This window comes from Meriones unguiculatus, chromosome 1, assembly GCF_030254825.1.
Source record: "Meriones unguiculatus strain TT.TT164.6M chromosome 1, Bangor_MerUng_6.1, whole genome shotgun sequence".
In the NCBI taxonomy this organism is placed as follows: Eukaryota; Metazoa; Chordata; class Mammalia; order Rodentia; family Muridae; genus Meriones; species Meriones unguiculatus.
This window is the reverse complement of record NC_083349.1, coordinates 111,098,834-111,121,053: the sequence shown is the minus strand read 5'-3', so window position 1 is coordinate 111,121,053 and position 22,220 is coordinate 111,098,834. Positions and strand designations below refer to the sequence as shown.

The 22,220-nt window shown below is 40.8% G+C and overlaps 2 protein-coding genes across 12 annotated transcripts in view; one reads left to right on the top strand and one right to left on the bottom strand.

Annotated features, from left to right (window-relative positions):
• Positions 1 to 1,389: 1,389 nt before the first annotated feature.
• Positions 1,390 to 13,998, bottom strand: Pfn4 (profilin family member 4). 2 transcript variants are annotated; one of them, XM_060365448.1, is made up of 5 exons: positions 13,519 to 13,985; positions 13,096 to 13,307; positions 5,830 to 5,967; positions 4,883 to 4,988; positions 1,390 to 1,545 (listed from the first exon to the last, which is right to left on the bottom strand). In XM_060365448.1, the coding sequence occupies exons 2-5, from the start codon at positions 13,210 to 13,212 to the stop codon at positions 1,517 to 1,519; spliced, it is 390 nt and encodes a 129-aa protein (XP_060221431.1). In that variant the 5' UTR covers positions 13,213 to 13,307; positions 13,519 to 13,985; the 3' UTR covers positions 1,390 to 1,516. The 2 variants fall into 2 exon arrangements, with proteins under 2 accessions (XP_060221431.1, XP_021500645.1); XM_021644970.2 differs by having other exon boundaries at positions 13,096 to 13,998.
• Positions 13,999 to 14,110: 112 nt separating this feature from the next.
• Fam228b (family with sequence similarity 228 member B) overlaps positions 14,111 to 22,220 on the top strand; it is a 29,662-nt gene continuing 21,552 nt past the window's right edge. For 3 of the 10 annotated variants that reach the window (XR_009585051.1, XM_060365391.1, XM_060365408.1), the window contains exons 1-4: positions 14,115 to 14,701; positions 14,796 to 14,928; positions 20,541 to 20,609; positions 21,366 to 21,557. Coding sequence is in view for 8 of the 10 variants with exons in the window: in XM_060365391.1 (XP_060221374.1) it covers positions 14,652 to 14,701; positions 14,796 to 14,928; positions 20,541 to 20,609; positions 21,366 to 21,557 (444 nt within the window). In the remaining 2 variants the exon portion in view is untranslated. Of the gene's footprint in view, positions 14,702 to 14,795; positions 14,929 to 20,540; positions 20,610 to 21,365; positions 21,558 to 22,220 lie in introns of all 10 variants that reach the window. The other 7 variants (XM_060365386.1, XM_060365396.1, XR_009585052.1 and 4 more) reach the window with 5 other exon arrangements.

Below are 22,220 nucleotides of genomic sequence, written 5' to 3'. Positions count from 1 at the left end.
GACAAAAAAGGCTTATGTGACAACCCCTACCCTCCACTCCCAAAGTAACAGCTTAGATAGAAAGCCATCGAAGAGAACTCTTAAAAATTGTGATCAGGAGGCTGAAGTGTAGCAGTCTACAACTGGTGGCCTCTGGTGTGGGTGAGGGTGGGGAAGAACTCATTTTTTAAGAGGCTGACCACCCAGTGTTTGACTGTGCTCCAGTGAGTATATGAGCAACACAAATTAGACTTTTTTTTTTTTTTTTTGGTGGGGGCACAAGAGTTGGGGAGGAAGACCTGGGAGGATTAGGAAGTGAGTGTGATCAGGGTCCATGATGTGAAATTCCCAAATAATTAGTAAAAATATTTTTAAAATGAATATTTTTATAAGCATCAAAAGATTTTTTTTCCCAGAATAGAATGTCTTTGGGATTCAGAACACTGTATCTATCTTTCTGCCTGACAATGTCAAAACTGCAAAGGGTTTAGATTTGATTTTACTCTATCAATGCGAAAAGTTAGACCAAGCAGTTATCTTGCAAGATTGTAGTATTGAGTCTAAGAGACAAAAATAATTTAAAGAGCCCCACCACTTGCCCAGCCTCTGAGGTTCTAACGTCACCTCCCTGGGTGCCAGGCCTTCTATGTCCACTCATTGTATAAGTGGGGATCTGTCACCATTGGGATTCACCATCTAACCCAGTCCCAACTAGTCTGTTTGCATCCAGACATTCTGTTTAGAAGAGTCAGATGTGAGCAGTGGTTTCTTAGAATAGAGACCTGCTATATGTCCCTCTTGACTCAGGTAAAGCATATGTAGAGCATATGTAGAGGGACCTGGAGGACAGTATATTCATTTAAATGATTATTATCCTTAAGGGTAATAATAATAATCCAATATGGCCAAAGTAGAGTTAGGTTTGTATTTCCTAAGCCCTCTCTTGAGCAAAGAAGCAAACCATTTCCTCCCTAGAAGCAATGCCTAAAGGGTGCAGAAGGATCCGCTCTTGGGTGCACTGAAGGGCATACCGAAGGGGGTAATGAAGGGTATACTGAACAGTGCACTGAACTGAAGGGTGTATAGAGGGTTACGAAGGGTGAACTGAAGGGTGCACAGATTGTGTACTGAAAGGTATACCAACGGGTTCAATGACCAGCCTAGCCTGGGGCTGCTATCAGGGAAAGAAAGAAGCTTCCTTTACAGGAGTGTCTACAGCAGAACCCTAAATTATTAAAATAGGTTCTCTCATTGTCCTGATCATGCAGTGTGGAGGTAAGACTCCCAACAGACTTCCGTGTGAAAGACTACTAGTGTATTCAGGTTTCAGGTCAGTGACCAATGCTTAAAGAAAAATGAGCTGGTGAGGTCCTTCTAGTCAGAGATGGTGACCTCTTGAGATAAGAAAACTTGCTTCCTTAACTCAGTCCTTGTTTTAATCTCAAATTCAGTGTTTTTCAACCACAAAATCTTTTTCTTAAGGATCTATACTTTTCTTCCAAAATAACAAAGTTGTCTTCACTAGTTGTCTGATGACTTAGTTTCCTTTTTTTCTTAGATAGTCTCCTGAAAGAAAACACAGCATGTTAATAACTTAGGGAGTAGTGAACTGCCATTACAGTGTATTGTAGACGTCTGTGTCTATGAGGAGAGACAGATGTATGCACTCCTCAATTCTATTTCACAGTGATATGGGTATTTGATCTGCTCTACAGATGACTGGTTCTCCATGCAGAGAATGAAGGTGCACATACTTATCACAGGATGTACATAACTGTGAATGCACACAGGATGGGGGAGGGCTAAAGGAACAGTAGAACCTGCTGCGCAGTCCTTATGACTAGTTTATATCTACATTTATAACTGGTCAATAGCACTTCAATTAAAAATTCTGTTAATAAAAATTTTGAAAGCTGTTCATTCATCAAAAAAAATCTACTTGTTTTCTTTTTAGGATTTATTTATTTTATGTAAATTAGTGTTCTGTCTGCATGTACACCTGCATGCTAACAGGGTACATCAGATCACATTATAGATGGTTGTGAGCCGCCATGTGGTTGCTGGGAATTGAACTCCGGACCTCTGGAAGAGCAGCCAGTGCTCTTAACTGCTCTCCAGCCCCTCTACTTGTTTTCTTAAGCCAACTGCTGGTTCCTAATCCACTTGCCTTCCTCTACTGCAACCATAACAGACGAAATGGTGGGAGATAAGGTCTGTATTAAGTGTCAGTAGACATTTGGTCAGGTATGGTGGCATACCCTTGTAATCCCAGCACTTGAGAGTTAGAAGCAGAAATATTGCATCAAGTTTATGGCCAATCTTATCTGCTTGTTGAGTCAATCAGGGCTATATAGCAAGATTTGTCTCAGAAAAAAAAAAGTAAGACCTTTAAAATGTAGACTATAAAAATTACTGCCAGGCAAATTCAGCAAAATGAATGATTTTTTTAATTCATGTATGTTATAAATCTGGCAATAAAGTCTTAGATGATATTCTCAGGAGAATGAACAAAATGCCCAAACCATGAAACATCTGTTTCTTTCCATGTGGATGTCAACACAAAGAGGCTAGTTCTCACATGTGGATTTAATTAAGATCGAGGCAACTCTCACATGAAGGAGCCTTTGGTTGTCTATTTAGGAATTGTCATAGGAAGTTTAAGGACAAACTATAGTTCTTTAATAATTTCATACTAATCTTTTAAGACTGAGGTCTAGAATTAGCAATGTTTTCATTTTACCAATGCCTATGACCCACCAAAGTAGTTGTTTTAAAATAAGCCTGATGGGAGCTAGATGAGCTAAGCTAGACGGCTTAGCAGTTAAGAACACTGTCTGTTCTCCCAGAGGCCCTGACTCCAGGTCCTGCCAACCGCATCTATAATGTGGTCTGATGCCCTCTTCTGGGATGTAGGTACACATGAAATAGAGGACTCAGGAACATTAAATAAATAAATAATAAAAAACCCTGACTGACTTGTGTGAAGTTATTTGTCTATTTACGTCTTAAAGCTGTTGCTGTCATGTTGTTAGAATCTTCCATAAACAAACAAACAAACAAAGCAACAACACCAAAAACCTGAGACACGGTCTTACCATGTAACTGCCTGGCTTGAAACTACGTAGATCAGTTTGGCCTTGAACTCACTGAGATTTGCTCACCTTTCCCGAGTGCTAAGATTAAAGGCATATGCTACTATACCCAGAGATTAAAAAATAATTAATCCCCATGATTCTTTATTTCTCAGATTTCCTATAATAATCACATACCTTTTGATAGAGAAAGACAATTGTTGGGTATAACACATGCCTGTAATCCCAAAATTTAGTGGCCTAAAGCAGGAGAATTGCAGGTTTGAGCCCAGTCTGGGGTACACAGTGAAACCATATCTCAAAGAGAGAGAGAGAGAGTCAGTGTGATAAAGGAAACATAATTAAGTAGAGTGACAACAAGTGGCGGATTGGCAGCAGCTTGGTCCATTCTGTAGGAGTATCCAAACACTAACACACAGGATCCCTTCTTCCAACAGTGGGCTCTAACTGGGATAGTGTTAGCTGTATTATTATTTGAAGTCTTTTGTAACCTTGATTTAAAAAGAACAAAAGCTCATAAAATCCTCATTATAATGAAATCAGGGAACTTTCTGGTCTTCTCTATGGAGTTATCCTTGGATCTGAGCTGATAGGCTAAAGCCTGGCTTATTGAAAACCTACTTTCATTTTATGGATGCTTTAATGGGATACTTTAGCTCAGATTATAGGTCTCTGTTCTGGTTTCTGCTCCTACTCTGCTGAAACTGGGTCTCCTTTTCTGGTACTTAATTTCTCAGATATTCATTTGAGGTTTGCTCACTAGAGCTTTCCCAGATTCTGTAAGGCAAAGTCATTCACTTCTCTGTTTATCATCAACATATATTAATTTCCTACTCAAAATTATGCACTGTGTTAGATATCAGAAAGGAGGATGATTTAAAAGGCATATTGCCTTCTGGGTTCATAATCCAGATTGACAAAGAGCTCTAATGGGAATAATGATGGTAGTGTGCAAAAACTATCCAGCACTGTGGAAGAGATGTTCAGATCTGAGTTGGACCTTCGGTTATGATTATGAATGTGCTAACGAATTGTGAGGGGCATGAACAGAACAGAAATGTGTATCTGGCAGATAGGATGACATCTACAGAGGCATAAAAGGCAGAGGATATGTCTTATCCAGCTTTGGTCTGAGATAGTGTAGGGCACATGACTGGACTGCAGAAGGAATGTAAGAAGGAATGAATGAATGGCTGCTTTTCTTGCTAGAAGGCCCTACTATTTCAAAGGACTGTTTTAAGCAATTCTAAGATTAGAAATTCAAAAAAGATGCAAAATAAAACAATGTGATTTTCCATTTGCTATGATCAACCCTCACTTTGGCTCTCTATTAAATCTTATTTTTATTCTTTTACAAGTGTAAACCAGGTAAGGGGACTGGAGTACACACAAACAAGATAGCTGTTTCTCTACTAGCTTCTCTGTCCTACAGGGTGGGCCCCTAACATTTCCTTGCTTTTTAACCTGCTTTCTCTCTGCTCCCTTGCTCATCTCTCTTGCATGTCTTATTAAAGTGGGAATAGGGATAAACTAGATGAAACAAATCAGGGTCCTCAGAGGAAATAAGAGGCAGGGTGGAGGCTTCACCATGATCCCAAACCAGGGAAGAAAGCAGTTGCACTGTAAGGGGACAGACAACGCTGACTCCCTGAGAAGCAGAGAGGAGGCAGAATCCCAGCAGGGCTCCTAGCTGTGGCTGGCATTTCCCATGGCTCCCCTGGGTCAAGCACCTCTGCCCCCCCCCCCAATTCCCCCTTTCTCCCCCAGCTGGTTTGCGCAGGCTCTCAAACCTCGCTGGGAAGTGAACTTACCCAGCTTCTCTGTGGCTTCTACACAGACACTAGGATACATGCCTGCAATGTAAGTAGCCACCAGAAGGTACAGGTGGGTCTTCACCACCACCACGCCAGTGTTTTCCTGGGTAAAGAAGAAAACCCAACATTCTGCCTTTGGTCCAACATAAGTTACCCACAGACACTTAAAAAAAAAAAAAAAAAGAAGCTATTTCCTGACTTCTTTGTATTCATGTATGTGTGTTTTAGTCTTCCACTGCTTTTTATAAATTTATTAGTGTCTTCTGAAAAGGTTTCAGCTTTTTGTATTAATATCATGCATATTGTGAAGAAAGGTTCCTGGAAAGAAACTGTACAGATTAGAACTCCACTGACTGTGTAGACATTGGAGTGTTGAAGGTCCAGATATAACTATGTATTCTGGGATAATTTAACCCCTTAGTAAGCAAACTTTGCCCACCTCTGTGTCTGATGTAACATTCTTATGCCTAACGGGCATAAACTTTTGGAATGTGTTTAAACATGCCCACCTGATCCTAGCTTTACTGTCTGTATCTGTGTGTCTGTCCTTTCTTTATTCCCTCACTGCGCTAGTCAGGGTTTCAGGACCCAAGGCAAACAGGTTGTGATTGTAGCACCCTGAAGGATCAGGAAGAGATAGCTCAGTTGACAGTGCAGAACATTTATAACAGCACATCTCACTGAGAATACTTCAGACAATTCCTTTCTTTTCCTTCACTTCATTTCAGTGCTTTCTATCAGACCCAGAGATTTTCACATTCTAGGCAAGTTCCCAGCCCTTCTGGGAGTATTTTTCAGATATGCCTTCCTGGTACTACGTTGCTTTCTGCATGACTCAAGATCGTAATGACCTATTCTGTTTTGCAGAGAGCAATAGGAGGGTTAAAGAAAATTTAAGTAAAATTCTTAAGTTTTTACCCATCTGTCAAACCTTGAATACTTACATTTTTAGCATAGAGAGAAGAGTCATCTGCCCGGACACACTTGTAATCCTTTTCCTTGAAATACAACCCTTCCCTTCGGGTTAGCAATGGGTTTTTGGCAAATCCATTCACAAGTGTTCGAACATCACTGGGCATTATCTGCAAACAAATAGGCCAAGTCAAAAGATCATAGCCACTGAATAGTTAAATTTGGTCGACTGTCTGTTTTCTAAATGGCCTGAAGGCTGAGAATGGTTTTCAAATTGTTTGTTTTGTTTGTTTGTTCTTTTGAGACAGGGTCTCTCTGTGTAGCAGTCCTGACTGTCCTGGAACTCACTCTGTAGACCAGATTGGCCTCAAACTCACAGAGATCCACCTGCCTCTGCCTCTTGAGTGCTGGGACTAAAGGCATGCGCCACCACCACCTGGCTTGGTTTTCACTTTTTTTTTTTTAAATCTTAACTTAGGTGCTTTAATAAAGTAATATATCATATTTTCAATTTATTATATAGCTAATTAAATTGTAAGCCATATATTATTTTTAAATATAATTAAACAAGAGACTTACATTAGTTTATTCACTTTGTATCCTAGCTGTAGCCCACTCCCTTCTCCCCTCTCAATCCCACCCTCCTTCCCTCATCTCCTCCTATGCCCTTCTCCAAGTCCATGATAGGGGAGGTCCTCCTCTCCTTCTATCTGACCCTAGCTTATCTGGTCTCATCCAAACTGGCTGCATTGTCCTCCTCTGTGGCTTGGCAAAGCTGCTCCCCCATCCAGAGGAGGTGTTCAAAGAGCTAGTCATGGAGTTCAGGTCAGAGACAGTCCCTGTTCACTTTACTAGGGAACCCACTTGGATACTGAGCTGTCACAGGCTACATCTGAGCAGGGGTTCTAGGTAATATCCATGAATGATCCTTGGTTGGCATATCAGTCTCAGAAAAGACCCCTGTGCCCAGAATTTTTGGTTCTCTTGCTATGGTTGTAGAGCTCCTGTCTTCTCCAGGTCTTACTATCTCCCCCTTCCTTCATAAGATTCCCTGAACACTGCCCAAAGTTTGTTTATGAGTCTCATTTTCTGCTTTGATACACTGCTGGGTAGAGTCTTTCAGGGGCCCTCTGTGGTAGGTTCCTGTCCTGTTTCCTGTTTTCTCCTTCTTCTAATATCTGTCCCATTTGCCATTCTGAGTGAGGATTGATCATTTTACCCAGGGTCCTCCCTTCTAGCTCACCTTGTTTAGGTGTACAGATTTTTGTAGGTTTATACTATATTTTATGTCTAATATCCACTTATAAGTGAGTATATACTGTGTGTGTCTTTCTGTTTCTGGGATACCTCACTCAGAATGATCTTTTCTAGATGCCTGCAAATTTCATGATTTCCTTGTTTTTAATTGCTGAGTAGTAGTCCATTGTGTAAATGTACCACAATTTCTGTATCCATTCCTCAGTTGACAGACATCTGGGTTGTTTCCAGGTTCTGGCTATTACGAATAAAGTTGCTACTAACATGGTTGAACAACTGTCCAAAACCATACAATGGAAAAAGGACAGCATCTTCAACAAATGATACTGGTCTAACTGGATGTCTACATGTAGAAAAATGCAAATAGATCTGTATTTATCACCCTGCACAAAACTAAAGTCCAAGTGGATCAAAGACCTCAACATAAAACTAGATACACTAAATTGGTTAGAAGAAAAAGTGGGAAAGAGCCTAGAACTCATTGGTACAGGAGACAACTTCCTAACAGAACACCAATAGCACAGGCTCTAAGATCAACAATAAATGGGACATCATGAAACTGAAAAGCTTCTGTAAAGCAAAGAACACTGTCATTAGAACAAAACAACAGCCTACAGACTGGGAAAGGATCTTCACCAACCCTATATCTGAAAGAGGGCTAATATCTTGAATATATAAAGAAGTTAAAAAGCAACAAATCAAGTAATCCAAATAAAAAAATGGGGCACAGAGCTAAACAGAGAATTCTCTGTAGAGGAATAGTAAATGACAGAGAAACACTTAAATAAATGCTCAATGTCCTTAGTCATCAGGGAAATGCAAATCAAAACGACCCTGAGATTTCACCTTAAACCCATCAGAATGGCTAAGATAAAAAACTCAAGTGACAGTACATGCTGGAAAGGATGTGGAGAAAAGGGAACCCTCCTCCATTGCTGGTGGGAATGTAAACTTGCATAACCACGTTGGAAATCAATTTGGTGCTTTCTCAGACAATTAGGAATATCACTTTCTCAAGATCCAGCTATACCACTCCTAGGCATATACCCAAAAGATGCTCAAGTGCACAACAAGGTTTACACTTTGTAAAAAATGACTAGGGGAAAAAAAAAAGGAAAGAAAGCAGTTTGACATAATACCATTACATGAAATTCAAGTTTCATTATTCATAAAATTGTATTAGCAAATACCCACACCTTCTCTTTTGTGCATTATCTATGGCTGCTCTTCCACAACTACAGAATTCACAAAATTACTTTTTGTTTTGTCTTGTTTTTCAAGACAGGGTTTTTCTGTGTAACCTTGGCCATTCTGGACTCACTTTGTAGACCAGGCTGGCCTTGAAAACACAGCAATCCTCTGCCTCTGCCTCCTGAGTGCTGGGATTACAGGTGTGTGCCACCTTACCCGGCCTCAGAATTATTTATTCTTACAGACTATGTGGTCCTAAAGCACTTGCAATGGTTTTTAGTAGAATAGTCCTTTTTGTTTAAAAGTCACATCTACAGGAAAAGATTTTCTGAAAAGGATTTCAGGGGCAAAGGAAATAACCTCAGAAATTGGCAAATGGAATCACGTGAAATTAAAAAGCAATGTACAGCAAAGAAAACAATAGCCAGAGCAAAGTGACAGAACACAAAACACAAAATAACCAACTACATACTGGACAGGGATTAACATACCAAAGGTATCTCAAGAACTGCAAAACTCAAACACCAAAACGCCCAAATCACCCAATCAATCAACCAATCAATAAACTGAATAAATGGTTATTGAAAGAGATAGGAAAAGAACTTGAACAGATACTTGAAAAAATGTGATTTAGCTTTCAGAGAAATGCAAATTAAAAACTGATTTGAGCCTGGCAGTGGTGACACACACTTTTAACTCCAGCACTTAGGAGGCAGAGGCAGGTGGCTCTCTGTGAGTTCGAGGCCAGCCTGTTCTATAAATCAATCTCCAGGAAAGCCAGGCTGCACACAGAAACCTTGTCTCCAACCTCCCCACCCCCATCCTGCTCTGAGGGCCTGGAAAGATGGCTCAGTACTTAAGAGCACTTGTACTCTTCCAAAGGACAGGAGTTCAGTTCCTAACATCCATGTCAGGTAGCTCACAACTGCCTACAACTCCAGCTCCAGAGGATCTGCAGCCCTTTTCTCGCCTCCAAGAGCACTGTACTCAGATGCATATACATAAATGAAGAAATAGTTTTGGAGAGATGGCTCTGTGGTTAAGAGCACTTGCTACTCATGAGGAGGCCTTATATTCAGTTCCTAGCAGCCCCATGGTGGCTTATAGTTCTGAAGGCACCAGGCATGCACATGGCACAAACACATAAATGCAGTTAAAACATTCAGACACAAAACAAAAATTACAAAACAAACAAACAAACAAACAAAAACCCCGCTTTGAGATTCCATCATGTATCAGTCAGAGTATCAAGAAAACAGAAACCAATGAGGTCAGGGATTAGCTCAACAGACAGCCTGCTTAGCATGTCAAAGCTCTGGGTTTAGTTCCCATCACTGCATAAACCAGGCATTGTATTCCATGAATATGGTCTTAGCACGTTCAAAGGTAGAGGCAGGAGGTTCAAGGTTATCTTTGGTTACCCAGCAGGTTGAAGGCTAGTTTGGGCTGTATGAAACCTTATTCAAAAAATAGAAAATAAAGAAGAAAACAAATGACAACAAATGCTGGCAAGGATGTGGGGAAAGATAGAAGGAACTCCTTTTCTTTTCTTTTCTTTCTTTCTTTTTTTTTTTTGAGGCAGGGTTTATGTTTAGCCTTGGCTGTCCTGGACTTGCTTTGTAGAGCAGGCTGGCTACCAACTCACGGGGATCTTCCTGCCTCTGCCTCCTTGAGTACTGGGATCACAGGTGTGGGCCACCACGCCTGGCTGCTGATAGGAGGAACTCTTAATTAACTGCTGGAATAAATGTAAACTTGTCCAGCCACTATGGAAATGAATAAGTTCTCAAAAAACTGCACCTAGCTGGACCACTATTGGGTACATATAGCTGAAGGACTTTGAATCAACAAAATCTGTCACCTCAGACAGTAGGTTTTTATTGTTGTGGTTTTCACAATGGCCTGGAAATGGAACCTACTTAGATGCCTGCCAGTATATGAATGGATAAAGAAAATGCAGTACACATACACAATGCAATTTTATGCAGACATAAAGAAATTTAAATTGCTGGATATGGTGGCACACGCCTTTAATCCCAGCACTAGGGAGGTAGAGTCAGGAAGATCCCTGTGAGTTTGAGGCCAGCTTGGCCTACACAATGAGACCTGTTTGGGGGTCAGGGTGAAAATCATGACATTTGCAGAAAATAGCTGTAGTTGAAATGATTGCATTAAGGGTTAATAAACCATACTCCGAAAAATAATCATCACAATTTCTTTTATATATAGAATCTAGGTTTAAAATTATGTGTCCTTTTATCCCCTCCTTCTTCCATAAGACTGACGAGACTTGATAAGCTATGGGCAGATGGCAGGGGAAGAGAACGCCCCCTTTAGGGTGGACTAGGGGATGGGGAAAAGGGAGAAGAGGAAGGGAGGGTGGGACTGGGAGGAGTTGAGGAAAGGGGCTTCAATCGGAATATACAATGAATAAATTGTAAAAAATAAAAATAATACAAAAGAAAGCAAAAAAATTATGTGGATGTAACTGGAGAGATGGCTCAGCAGGTAAGAGCACTTGTTGATCTTGAAGAGGACCCAGGCTGAGTTCCCACTGCCCACCCACACTGTCTAGTTCTAGAGATCTGAAGCCCTCTTTTATCCTCTGTAGGCACTACATGCACATGGTGCACAAACATACACGCAGACAAAACACTTATATGTATAAAACAAATCTTTACAGTTATGTGTGTATATGTATATATGTACACACACACACATATATATATTTGCTAATGTGTGTAAGTGACAAAATTAGGAAGGGGCTCATGAGAGGGGAGGCAGATCTCTTAAGGAATGTGGGAAATAGAAGAGTGGGACACATGATAAGAAAACAGCAGGAATTAAGGGAGGAAGCTGAAGCAGAAGATGGTACAGAGAAGGGAACTGGTAATGGGAATGAATGAAAACAGGTATAATGACATGTTGGGATCAGGCTGTACTTTGCTCTAAGTTACTCCGTATTTTGTAAAACAGTGTTTTTTTTTCAGTGTGTCTGGCTCTGAGAGACTCCATTTTGAAGATAGAGGATGCCTTCATACCTGGATGGACATAGAAACAGTCCATCTGTCCAGCACTACCCACATAACAAAGACTGAAAAATGATTTATTCCTGTGCTGAGACAGAAGAAGCATATGGACAAATTAAAATATCAGAAAAAACCAGGCCCAAGAAATTATGCAACAGACCAAGGAAAGGATGTGACTCCCTTGCTTAGCACTGAGATAGTACTGGTTCCTACTGACCTGGACCTGTCCCATCTGTCTGTCTACCAATCTGTCTGGACCCTCCTTGTCCCTCTGTTCCTGGAGCTGATCTTTTGTTTGTTTACTTTGTTTTGAGACAGGGTTTCTCTGCGTAGGCTTGGCTGTCCTAGACTCACTTTGTAGACGAGGCTGGCCAGTAATTCACAGTGATCCACTTGCCTCTGCCTCCCAGAGTGCTGGGATTACAGGCATGTGCCTACTGGAGCTGGTCTTAACTCTGCAACTTCACTCTCCAATTTGTGATCTGAAGGAGCCTACGCCACCACTGAAGTTTCCCCAGATTCTTTCCTGAAGCTCTGGTTCTGTTAGTTTATCAGTATATATTATAAAATATCTACTGATCTTCTACCAACTTCCCTTTTTCTCAGGACTGCACAAACTCCTGAACTCTGCTGTGCCATCTTAACACTTTACTGCCATTCTGTAATATATAAACGTACATACACACATATAATTGTGTGATCCAAGAGTTGATATTAGTAATTAAAATAGGAATAAAAACCCTGTAATCACTCCAGTTAGGGTTACCAAGGAAAACAGGCATATCTACGAAATTGATGTCACAAAACTATTATACCTTGCAAAGTTATCATTACTCAATAAATTTTGACATTGTTGAAGACAAGGAACAGGACAGGAGCAGTCCACAGAGGACCTCTGAAAGACTCTATCCACCAGGGTATCGAAGGAGATACTGAGACTCATAGCCAAACTTTGGGCAGAGTGCCGGAATTATGGAAGAGGGAGACTGAAAGTCCTGGAGGGGACAGGAACTCCACAAGGAGAACAGAGCCAAAATACCTGGGCCCAGGGGGTCCTGCAGAAACCGCTACTCCAACTAAGTACCATGCATGGAGAGGACCTAGACCCCCTGTTCAAAGGAAGCCCATTGGCTGCTCAGCCTCCAAGTGGGTTGCCTAGTAGGGAGTACAGGGGCTGTCTCTGACATGAACTTAGTGGCTGGCTCTTTGATCACCTCCCCCTGAGGGTGGGGGGGTGGTGAAGCCTTGCCAGGCTACAGAGGAAGATGATGGGGGTGGGGTGAAGCCCTGCAGAGGATGATGCAGCCAGCCTTGATGAGACCTGATAAGCTAGGGTCAGATAGAAGGCAAGGAGGTCCTCCCCTATCAGAGGACTAGGAAAAGGGCATCGGGGGAGAAGAGGGAGGAGGGTAAGTAGGACTGGGAGGATATGAGGGAGGGAGCTGCAGCAGGGATATAAAGTGAATAAACTGTAATAAATAAATATATAAATAAAATTAAGTTTAAAAAAAAAGATACAAATGGGCTGGAGAGATGGCTCGGAGGTTAAGAGCACTGGTTGCTCTTCCAGAGGTCAGGAGTTCAATTCTCAGCAACCACACGGTGGCTCACAACCATCTATAATGAGATCTGGTGCCTTCTTGTGTGCAGGTGTACATGCAGACAGAACATTATATAAATAATAAATAAATCTTAAAAAAATACAAACATGTTCATAGTTTTACATAGTTCACCCACACTACATATATGACAATGTCATGATGAAACCAATATTTTGTATGTTAATCTAAAAAATATCTTAAAACCTTTTTTCCCTCTTACATTAAATCCTGGTGACGTCACACACAGGCTCCTTTCCTGGAGTTTGATGAGGGCTGCACTGTCCACATGCTTCGTCCCCAGTAGGGTGTCTAGCAGTAAGTTTTGCAAGTGACTCATGGCTCCTCAGCTCTGAACCGGAAACTGTAGTTGAAGGCTCCTCGTGTGAGAATCCAAGTGCCTCTGACACTTCAGTGGTAGTATCTGTGTGTGTCCTTTAAAATGTTGGAAAAGTGAAAATGGTGGTCCACCACCCAGTGCTTACCAATACTCAGATGGGAAAAAACAAACAAACAAACAAACCAAAAAAACAAACAAAATGGCTATGTAATGATTTACTGAGATTCAAAAACAAATGTCCAAGCCTGTTATCTCAGGTACTCTAGGGGCAGGAAAGTCCTAAGTTAAAGGTCAAAGAGACCCTACCTTAAAGGAAAAAAAAAAAAAAAGATCTGCGGAGACTCTATACAGATCTGCGAGGGAAGCTCGGGGATCCTCCAATCAGTCCGCAGACCCGCAAAAATGAACAAGTAAATAAATGAAAGCAAAGTAAAGCAGAAACAAAAAGAAACAACCAGTCATCCAAAAAATCTCAAAGCCGCCCACGAAGGAGAAACATCGAGTTAGAATGGATAACCGTCTCATTCCTCCTCCTTGACCAGACACTGGTCCACAGACGCGAGCTCTAAGACCACACGGGAGGCCCTGTACAACTGCGTCCACCGCCACGTGCCGCCATCTTGGACGGCTCTCCCGGGAGCAACCGCCACAAACGCTCGTTCACCGCAGGTGCCTAGCGGGGAGAGCGCCCTCTCTCGCCGCTCCCCTCTGGGGAGTGACCGATGGGAGGCGGGCAGCCCAACGGGGGCCGCCAACTAACCACCGGCCACCGCGGGAGCCCCGAGGGGGCCACGCTCCGCCAGGGGGGCGGGCGTAGCGCGGGGTCCGGGTCGCGGGCGAGAGCTGATTGGCTGCGACAGCTGCCCGTTAGAGCGAGACTGGCGCGCTGCCTCGTTCTCGGTCCGCCGCCCGCCGCGGCCTGAGGGCCACCACCCCGCCTTGCGGCCCGACGAGGTGTGCGCGCCTTGGCCGTCTCAGCCCCTCGTAGGGACCGCGTCCGGGAGACAGAGGGCCCCGAACGTTCGCGCGTTCTGAAGCCACGGTCGCGGGCTGAGGTCGCGGACGCACTGTGGGGCCGGAGAGTCAAGGGCCCTGCTCGAGGCCGAGGCCCCTACAGCAGGGCGGCTCGCGCACGGGGTCGGCGAATCGGGGACCGGGCCTCTAGGGCCCTGCCCCCTGGTGAGCAGCCTGATGCCTGAGGACCAGCCTGGGCGCAGGCTCAGAAGTCCCCTTCTCCCTCACCCTGCAGGCCCTGGGGAGGGCTTTGGGCTTCTCGGAGCTTGAAGGCCTGAATTTTGACCAGAATTCCCGTCCTTTCCCAAGACTCCATTTGTCAGTAGCTTGAAAGTTCCAGCGTGACATATCAAACAGAAAATGGCAGGGAACTAGATTGCTACCTTCTGATGACTACCTTGGCTTGAAAATAGCACCTTGTAGGCATGAAGGTTCCAAGAGAATCCTGTTTCAAGGCGACCGGAAGGGAAACATGGTCAGTTTTCGTAGGTGCCCAAACTGAATGTTGATTACTAAACAACAAGAGAAAATTCTTGTAAAATTTAATTACGAAATAAATGGTTTTTTAGCTTTTCTAGGGGCTCTATTAACTTGGTGACCACAATGAAAAATGGGAGCCAAGATGATCTGGTAACTGACACACTTCCCAAGCGCAAGAGCTCCAAAGAATGGTTGGAACCACAGCCGCTTTCTTTTATGGAGGTATAGTTGTGTGGCTTTTGAGGGTCCTTGCTTGAAAGAGATGCCTCGCACAAAGTTTTCTGTTGTTCTTTTCCATTTTACTCTATTGGATAGAGTCTATCCCTTTTGCTAACTTTGTACTTACTTTGCTCTTCATGTAAAGTAGAATCATAAACCATTGATTATAAATTTTTTCCTGTATAACAAAACTGTTAAAAACCTACTTAAATGTCAACATGTTATACTTTTTGTAAACAATTTTATTAAGGTATAATTGGTATGTAATCGATATGCAGTTAATATATACACTTGAAGCGCATAATTTGATAAGTTTTGACATGTGTATGCTCCTGAAACCAATATTACACCTATATTCAGTATTCCCAGTTTCGTCATCCGGTCCTTTTGCAGCACCCCTTCACACTTCCCTCATTTCCTGGAACCACTATTTATTTTCGAGACGGGATTACTCTGGGTAGCCTTGGCTGTCCTGCACTGGCTTCGTAAACCAGGCTGGCCTCCAACTCAGGTAGCCTCTTGTCTCTGCCTCCCTGAGTGCTGAGATTACAGGTGTGTGTCACCCCGTCTGGTGGTTGTGTTTATTTAAAAACTTTTTTATGCAATGAAAACTTACATATTCTGTTTTGTTCTTATCTATCTATCTATCTATCTATCTATCTATCTCTTTATTGAGACAGAGTTTCTCTGTGTAGCCCTGGCTATCCTAGAACTTGCTTTGTAGACCATGTTGGTCTTGAACTCAGAGATCTGCTTGCCTATGCCCTCCAGAGTGCTGAGATTAAAGGTGTGTGCTAACATGCCTGCCTCCTATGTATTTTTAATTTGGCTTCTTTCACTTAAACTTATTTTTCAGTTCATCCATACTGGTTTTTGTTGTTGTTGGGTTTTTTTTGTTTTGTTTTTGTTATTTTGAGACAGGGTTTGTCTATGTAGCACTAGCTGTCTGGGAACTCACTTTGTAGACCAGGCTAGCCTTGAACTCATAGAGATCCACTTGCCTCTTCCTCCAGAGTACTGGGACTAAACTTATGCACCACCACGCCCCGCTCATTCGTGCTGTTGAATGTATCAATATTCCAGTCCTTTTAAAAAACAACTGCTTTCAGTTCAATGGATATATCCCCATTTTCCATCTTGTTGATGGATATTTGGGTTGTTTTCAGTTTGGGGCTATTAAAAGCTCTTCTAAGCATTCACATTTATGCCATTGTATAGACATGTTTTTATTTTCCTTGGGTAACATTTAGTTGTGAAATCATCAGTCATACGGTGAATTAAGTAAACTTTATGAATCTTTCAACCTTTCAGAGTTGTTATTTTACATTCCCATTAGCAGTGTTAAATTACAATGACAGTTACATTTTTTTTCATGTTCTAGCCAATATTTTCTTTAGTCTTAAGTTTTATTATATAGTTAAAAGATTATTAATCAGACCTTGATTTGATAGGCATTTTTTTCAAGTCTTGCTTGTTATTTATATCTTTGGTGAAGTTTGTTCAAATATTTTGTTCTTTCTAAAATTAGGCTCTTTATTACTGAGATTTTACTATTGAGATATAATTTATAAACCGTAACAGTCACTACTTTAAAGTATACAATTCAGTGTGCATTTAGTCTATTCACAAGGCTATATAACTTTTACCACTCTCTTTTTGTGTTTTTAAAAATTTATTTTTATTAATTACAGTTTATTCACTTTGTATCCCAGCTGTAGCCCCCTTCTTCATCTCCTCCCAATCCCACCCTCCCTCTTCTCCGATACCCCTCCCCCAGTCCACTGATAGGGGAGGTCCTCCTCCTCTTCCATCTGACCTTAGCCTATCAGGTCTCATCAGGACTGGTTGCATTGTCTTCCTCTGTGGCCTGGTAAGGCTGCCCTCAGGGGGAGATGATCAAAGAGCCAGCCACTGAGTTCATGTCAGAGGCAGTCCCTGTACCCATTACTAAGGAATCCTTGTGTGTGTGTGTGTGTGTGTGTGTGTGTGTGTGTGTTTGAGACAAGGTTTCTTTGAATATCCTTGGCTGTCCTAGACTCACTTTGTAGACCAGGCTGACCTTGAACTCAGAGATCTGCCTGCCTCTGCCTTCCTGAGGTCTGAGATTCACTACCATCCTCTGCTTTCTACCACTCCCCTCTTAATTCCAGAGTATTTTCATGATTCTTAAGAGGCAGCTATATCCTTTGGAAGTCACTCCACTAGTTATTGGTAACAGTAATCTACTTTCTATTTCTGTGGATTTGCCTATTCTAGACATTTATTCAAATGAGTTGCATATAATGTGTAGTCCTTTGTGACCTGGCTTCTTTCACTTGGAATAATGTTTTCAAGGTTCATCCATGTTGTACCATGTATTACTTCATGTTTTTTAAAAATTTTACATTATGCGTGTTTACCGGTGTTTACTAAGTCAGAAGAAAGTATTGGATTCCCTGAGGCTAGAATTAGTGATGGTTGTGAGCTACCTGACTGGGAACTGGACTCCCTCCTGTCCTCAGGAAGAGCAGCAAGCACTCTTAACCACCAACCTGTTTCTTAGTCCCCACTTCATCCTTTTTATGATGAAATACTATCACAGTGCTTGTATACCACATTTTATTTCATCAGTGGCTGAACATTGGAATTGTTTCTAGTGTTTTGTTATGAACATTGTTCTTATGAGCATTTGTGTACAACTTCTAGTTTGAACATGTTTTCATTTCTCTTGTAACATAGGGTTGGGCTTGCTGGGTCAAATAACTCTATACCTAATTTTTTAGGAAAACAGTAAAGAGATTCCCATAGCAAGTATACCATTATATATTCAGAGCAATGTATGATGGCTTCAGTTTCTCCACTACTTAGAGTTCATTGAAATTCTTGTATCTGTGGGCTTACAGTTTCCAAAAATGTCCTTTCTCTTTCAGGTATTATTTCCTTCCCTCTCTTGGCACCCCCACTTCTGTCTCTCTGACAAGGTCTCTATGTTGTCCATGTTGTCCTCAAACTCTGGTCTTCCTGCCTCAGCCTTCTTGGGGCTAGATTTTCAGGCATGTGTCCCTAAGCCTGGATCTTAAGTGACTTATTTCTAATGCTGTACTTTCAAATTTACTGATTCTTGTGTATGTCATCTCCAATCTTCTTATCAACTCACTGAAATTTGTTTCTTTTTAAAATTTAAGAATTAGATTTTTCTACTGGTTCTTTTCTTGCTTCTGTTCTTTTGCTAAGTCTGTCCACTCATTGTTAACATATTTTCAGCTATTCCAAAATATCCCCTCCCATTTTTCTTTTAGAGAGGACCTCACTGTATTGTGTAGCCTGGCCTTCAACTCTTTGTCTTCCTGCTTCAGCCTCCTAAGTACCTGAAATAAGTAGAATTAAGGCATATGTACCAATCCTATAATCCCAAAGTCTTTAGCTTTTGGTTATAAACATGGACCAACCCAGATTCTGCTGATTTTTTTTTTCTTAAGTATGGCTCACATTTTTCTGTTCCTTTGTTTCTAGTAATTTTAGATTCTATTTTAGACATTATGAATGATGTATTATAGAGGACCTGGCTTCTCTTATGTCATTATAAAGAACATTGAACTTACCAGAAAGTTAACTTCGCTGAGTTCAGGCTCTACACTTTGCCCACCAGTTAGCAGCTCGTGAAACCACTTTACTTTTATTAAACTTTGGTTGGGCTGCATAGAACCCTGTCTACACATAGTTCAAGTACTTACTGGAGATTTGGCCAGTTCATTTGTGGAATCTGTGGCACCCTGTCTATGGCTTCCTTAGCGATATCTCCTTTCTCATCTCTTAATAGTTGGGCTAAGGATGTGGTTCAGTGGTGGAGCACTTGCTTACATACAGAAGGCTGCCTTTGTTAGCTCTAGTTGAAACTAGTCGGGCATAATGCAATGGGACTGTGTGGCCACTTTTTCTGTGTGTGTGTATGTGTGTGTGTGTGTGTGTGTGTGTGTGTGTGTTTATATTTTTGTCTGGAGCTAGAATATTAATCTATCCATCTTAGTTGGGGATAGCAGTCTTGTCAGAATCAGCAAGTATCTGTGTAAAAGGAGGAAAGAAAATGAATTCTGAAGTCAAGGGTATTGGTTCACACCTGTGATACTTGTGCTCAGGAGATTGAAGTAGGAAGATCATAAGTCTGAGACTTCTTAGCAAGTTTTAGGCCATGATAGAATAGACAGACCCTGCCCCACTCCTACCTCCAGAATATTAGACACACATTTGAGTTTGAATTGTGGTTCATTTGAGCATGGTGGTGAATATTTTTAATCCCAGTACTTAGGACACAGAGGCAGGAAGATCTCTGTGAATAGTGAGTACCAGAACAACCAGGGCTATATAGTGAGACCTTGTCTCAGAAACAAACAAAAAAAATCCTACCAAACCCACAGAAAAAAATACATTTATTAGGTGTTTGCAAGGTCTTGACTAATGATAAATGTGTGCATTTAAATTATATTTGTCCCTATGGCCTTTGAGAAAAAAAAAAGTCTCAGTCTATCAAGTAACTGGCCAATTGTCTTGGAAAATTAGATAAAGGAACATAAGATGGACTTTGTGGCTTAGGACTGTAATCCCAGCACTCAGGAGACTGAGACAACGAATGGACTGATAATTGGTTTGATGTCAGCCTGGGCTATATAATGAGTCCTGGACAGCCTGGGCTACATTATAAGATCCTTTATTAAAATAATATAAGAAGACTTTTTTTAAAAAAGATATTTTTATTTATTTATTATGTATACAGTGTTTTGTTTGTTGCATGTATAGCTGCACGCCAGAAGAGGGCATCAGATCTCACCATAGATGGTTGTGAACCACCATGTGGTTGCTGGGAATTGAACTCAGGACCTTTGGTAGAACAGCCAGTCCTCTTAACCTCTTAGATATCTCTCCAGCCCCCATAAGAAGACTTTAAGAACAAATGTTTTTGTATTTCAATATACCATTCTTAAAGTTTATAAAGATCCAGCTATCTATTTGATTATACTTTCATATGTATATTTGTAAATTTGTGGATAAAAATTAATCCGTGATTCATTTTACCCACAATCTTTACATTTTGGTTTTAAAAAAGCAATTTCAAAAACAAATCAATAGGTAAATTTATTGTAGAAGAGTAAGAAGGGGAACAAGAAATGGAATGGACCTTGTGTTGTTTTATGTTGGTGGCTTTTTCTAGGTATAGTTTTGCCTAAGGTGATGTTAAGCTGGCATAGTGATTATATTAGTTGTATAGCAAGATTAGTTTATCTTGTATGGTTAAAATACCTCGAATAGAGGCCTGTGTATATCTGTCTTAGTCCAGAAAGATAAAACATTTTATCAGCTATGGGAAAAGATGGTTCTAACTATGACATGACTCTGGGAAAGTTATTTAACTGTCCCAGGGCTGAAAATATCTGTGAGATGAATTATTTCTTACCCTGGAATGAGGAGTAATGAAGAGCATAATGATCAAAATAGCATTTGAAAAAGTGCTTAGGGATAAAGAAAAATTGGATTTGCAGAGAACGCTTCAAGGATATGCCTGTCACATAAAAATATAATAAGCACAGATAATGCTAATGATTTTTTAAGATTTGAGTTTTAGACTAATTCTGTTCTTTTAGACTTTAGCTAAAGAAGATACTGATGCAGCTGTTCAATCAATATTATGTAGAGAAAATTATATAATGAAGGTAAGAATTGGCTACAAAATGCATCTTGATTTTTTTCATTTTCAATGTAGTGTTTACCCAACAACTTTGAGTAAAACTCAAACTTTTAAATAATATAGAAAATAGAATTAAAAACACTCATTAACAATTGGGATTAAGTGGAAGACATCTCTGAAGGTGTTTGAATAAGTGCTAGTCTCCTGAACTTGGGAGAACTTCCTTCAACCCCACAAGGCTGGTACACTTGCACATGCACATACATGCACATAATACATACACACACAGAAAATAATTTTTCTAGTAAGACTTCACTTACATTGTATACTGTATTGCTATATTGCCTCACTTCCCACTGTGTGGTACATTTAATTTGTTTAAATAAAGATTTTATTTATTATTATTATATATGTGTATTTATGTATGATGTGGACACACATGCCATGTGGAAGTCAGAGGACAACTTTGTGGAATTTGTTTTCTTCACCTTTATATGGATTTGGGGGATGATGCTCAGGTTGCTAGGCTTGAGTGACAAGTGTCTTCACCTGCAGAGTTATCTCACTGGCCCCATATATTTGGTTATCAGGAAGGGTAGGTACAGTGCCTGAATTGTTCATGTTTTCTTTTTTTTTGGTGGAAGCCAAATAAAGGGCTGAATGAATGAATGAATGAATGGGTTATTCTTAGGAACAATTTAGGCTTATGAAGTTTGAATCTTATAAAATTTTAGGAAGTAAAAGCTTCAGGATGATATGTTTGTCTTTCACTATTTACTAGGAACTAGATAAGTATTTATATCATCATGACTTCTTAAATGCAAGAAGAAAAGAGATGTTGTATAAAAAATGGGTTGAATGTGTGTCAGATCCTCTCCAGAAGAAAATTATAGAAAAAGTATGTTCACAAAAGAAGATTAAAAAGAGGAGACGACAAGAATCAGATGATTTTTTGAGATATGTAAATAAGAAGGTAATAAGAGATCATTTTATGCTTCTTATGGTGGTTTCAAAATCAAGGTTATCTTTGTTCCCTTCCTGTTTAGTCATCCAAGCAGTCTGCCTCTTTTTTTCCTGTTTATATACAATCTGTACTCTGATATAGAAAATATATTCTTTAAAAAATTAAATTGTATTTATTTATGTGCCTTCATGTGTGGGTGTATGTGTATGTGTTTATGAGCTCTCAGGGAAGTTACAGTTCTCTTTCCACCATGTTCTGGGGATTGAACTGAACATCAGTCTGGTGGTAAAGAGCCTTTACCCACTGAGCAGTCTTTTTTTTTTTTTTTCATTTATTTAATCATTTTACAGCCTGACTGAAGCTCCTTTCCTCTCTCCTCCCAGTCCCACCCTCACACACCCCTTCCCCATTCCTTCCTCCCCTTCTCTGAGAAGGGGAGTCCCCTGTGGGTATGAACCCACCCAGACACATCAAGTCCAGCAGTAATAAGTGCATCCTCTTCCACTGAGGCCATCTTGGGGTAAGGAATCCAAAGGCAAGCAACAGAGTAAAAGACAGCCCTATTCCAATTGTTAGGGGACCCACATAACGACCAAGCTGCACATCTGCTATATATGTGTAGAGGGTCTAGGTCCAGCCCATGCATGCTCTTTGGTTGGTGGTTTAGTCTCT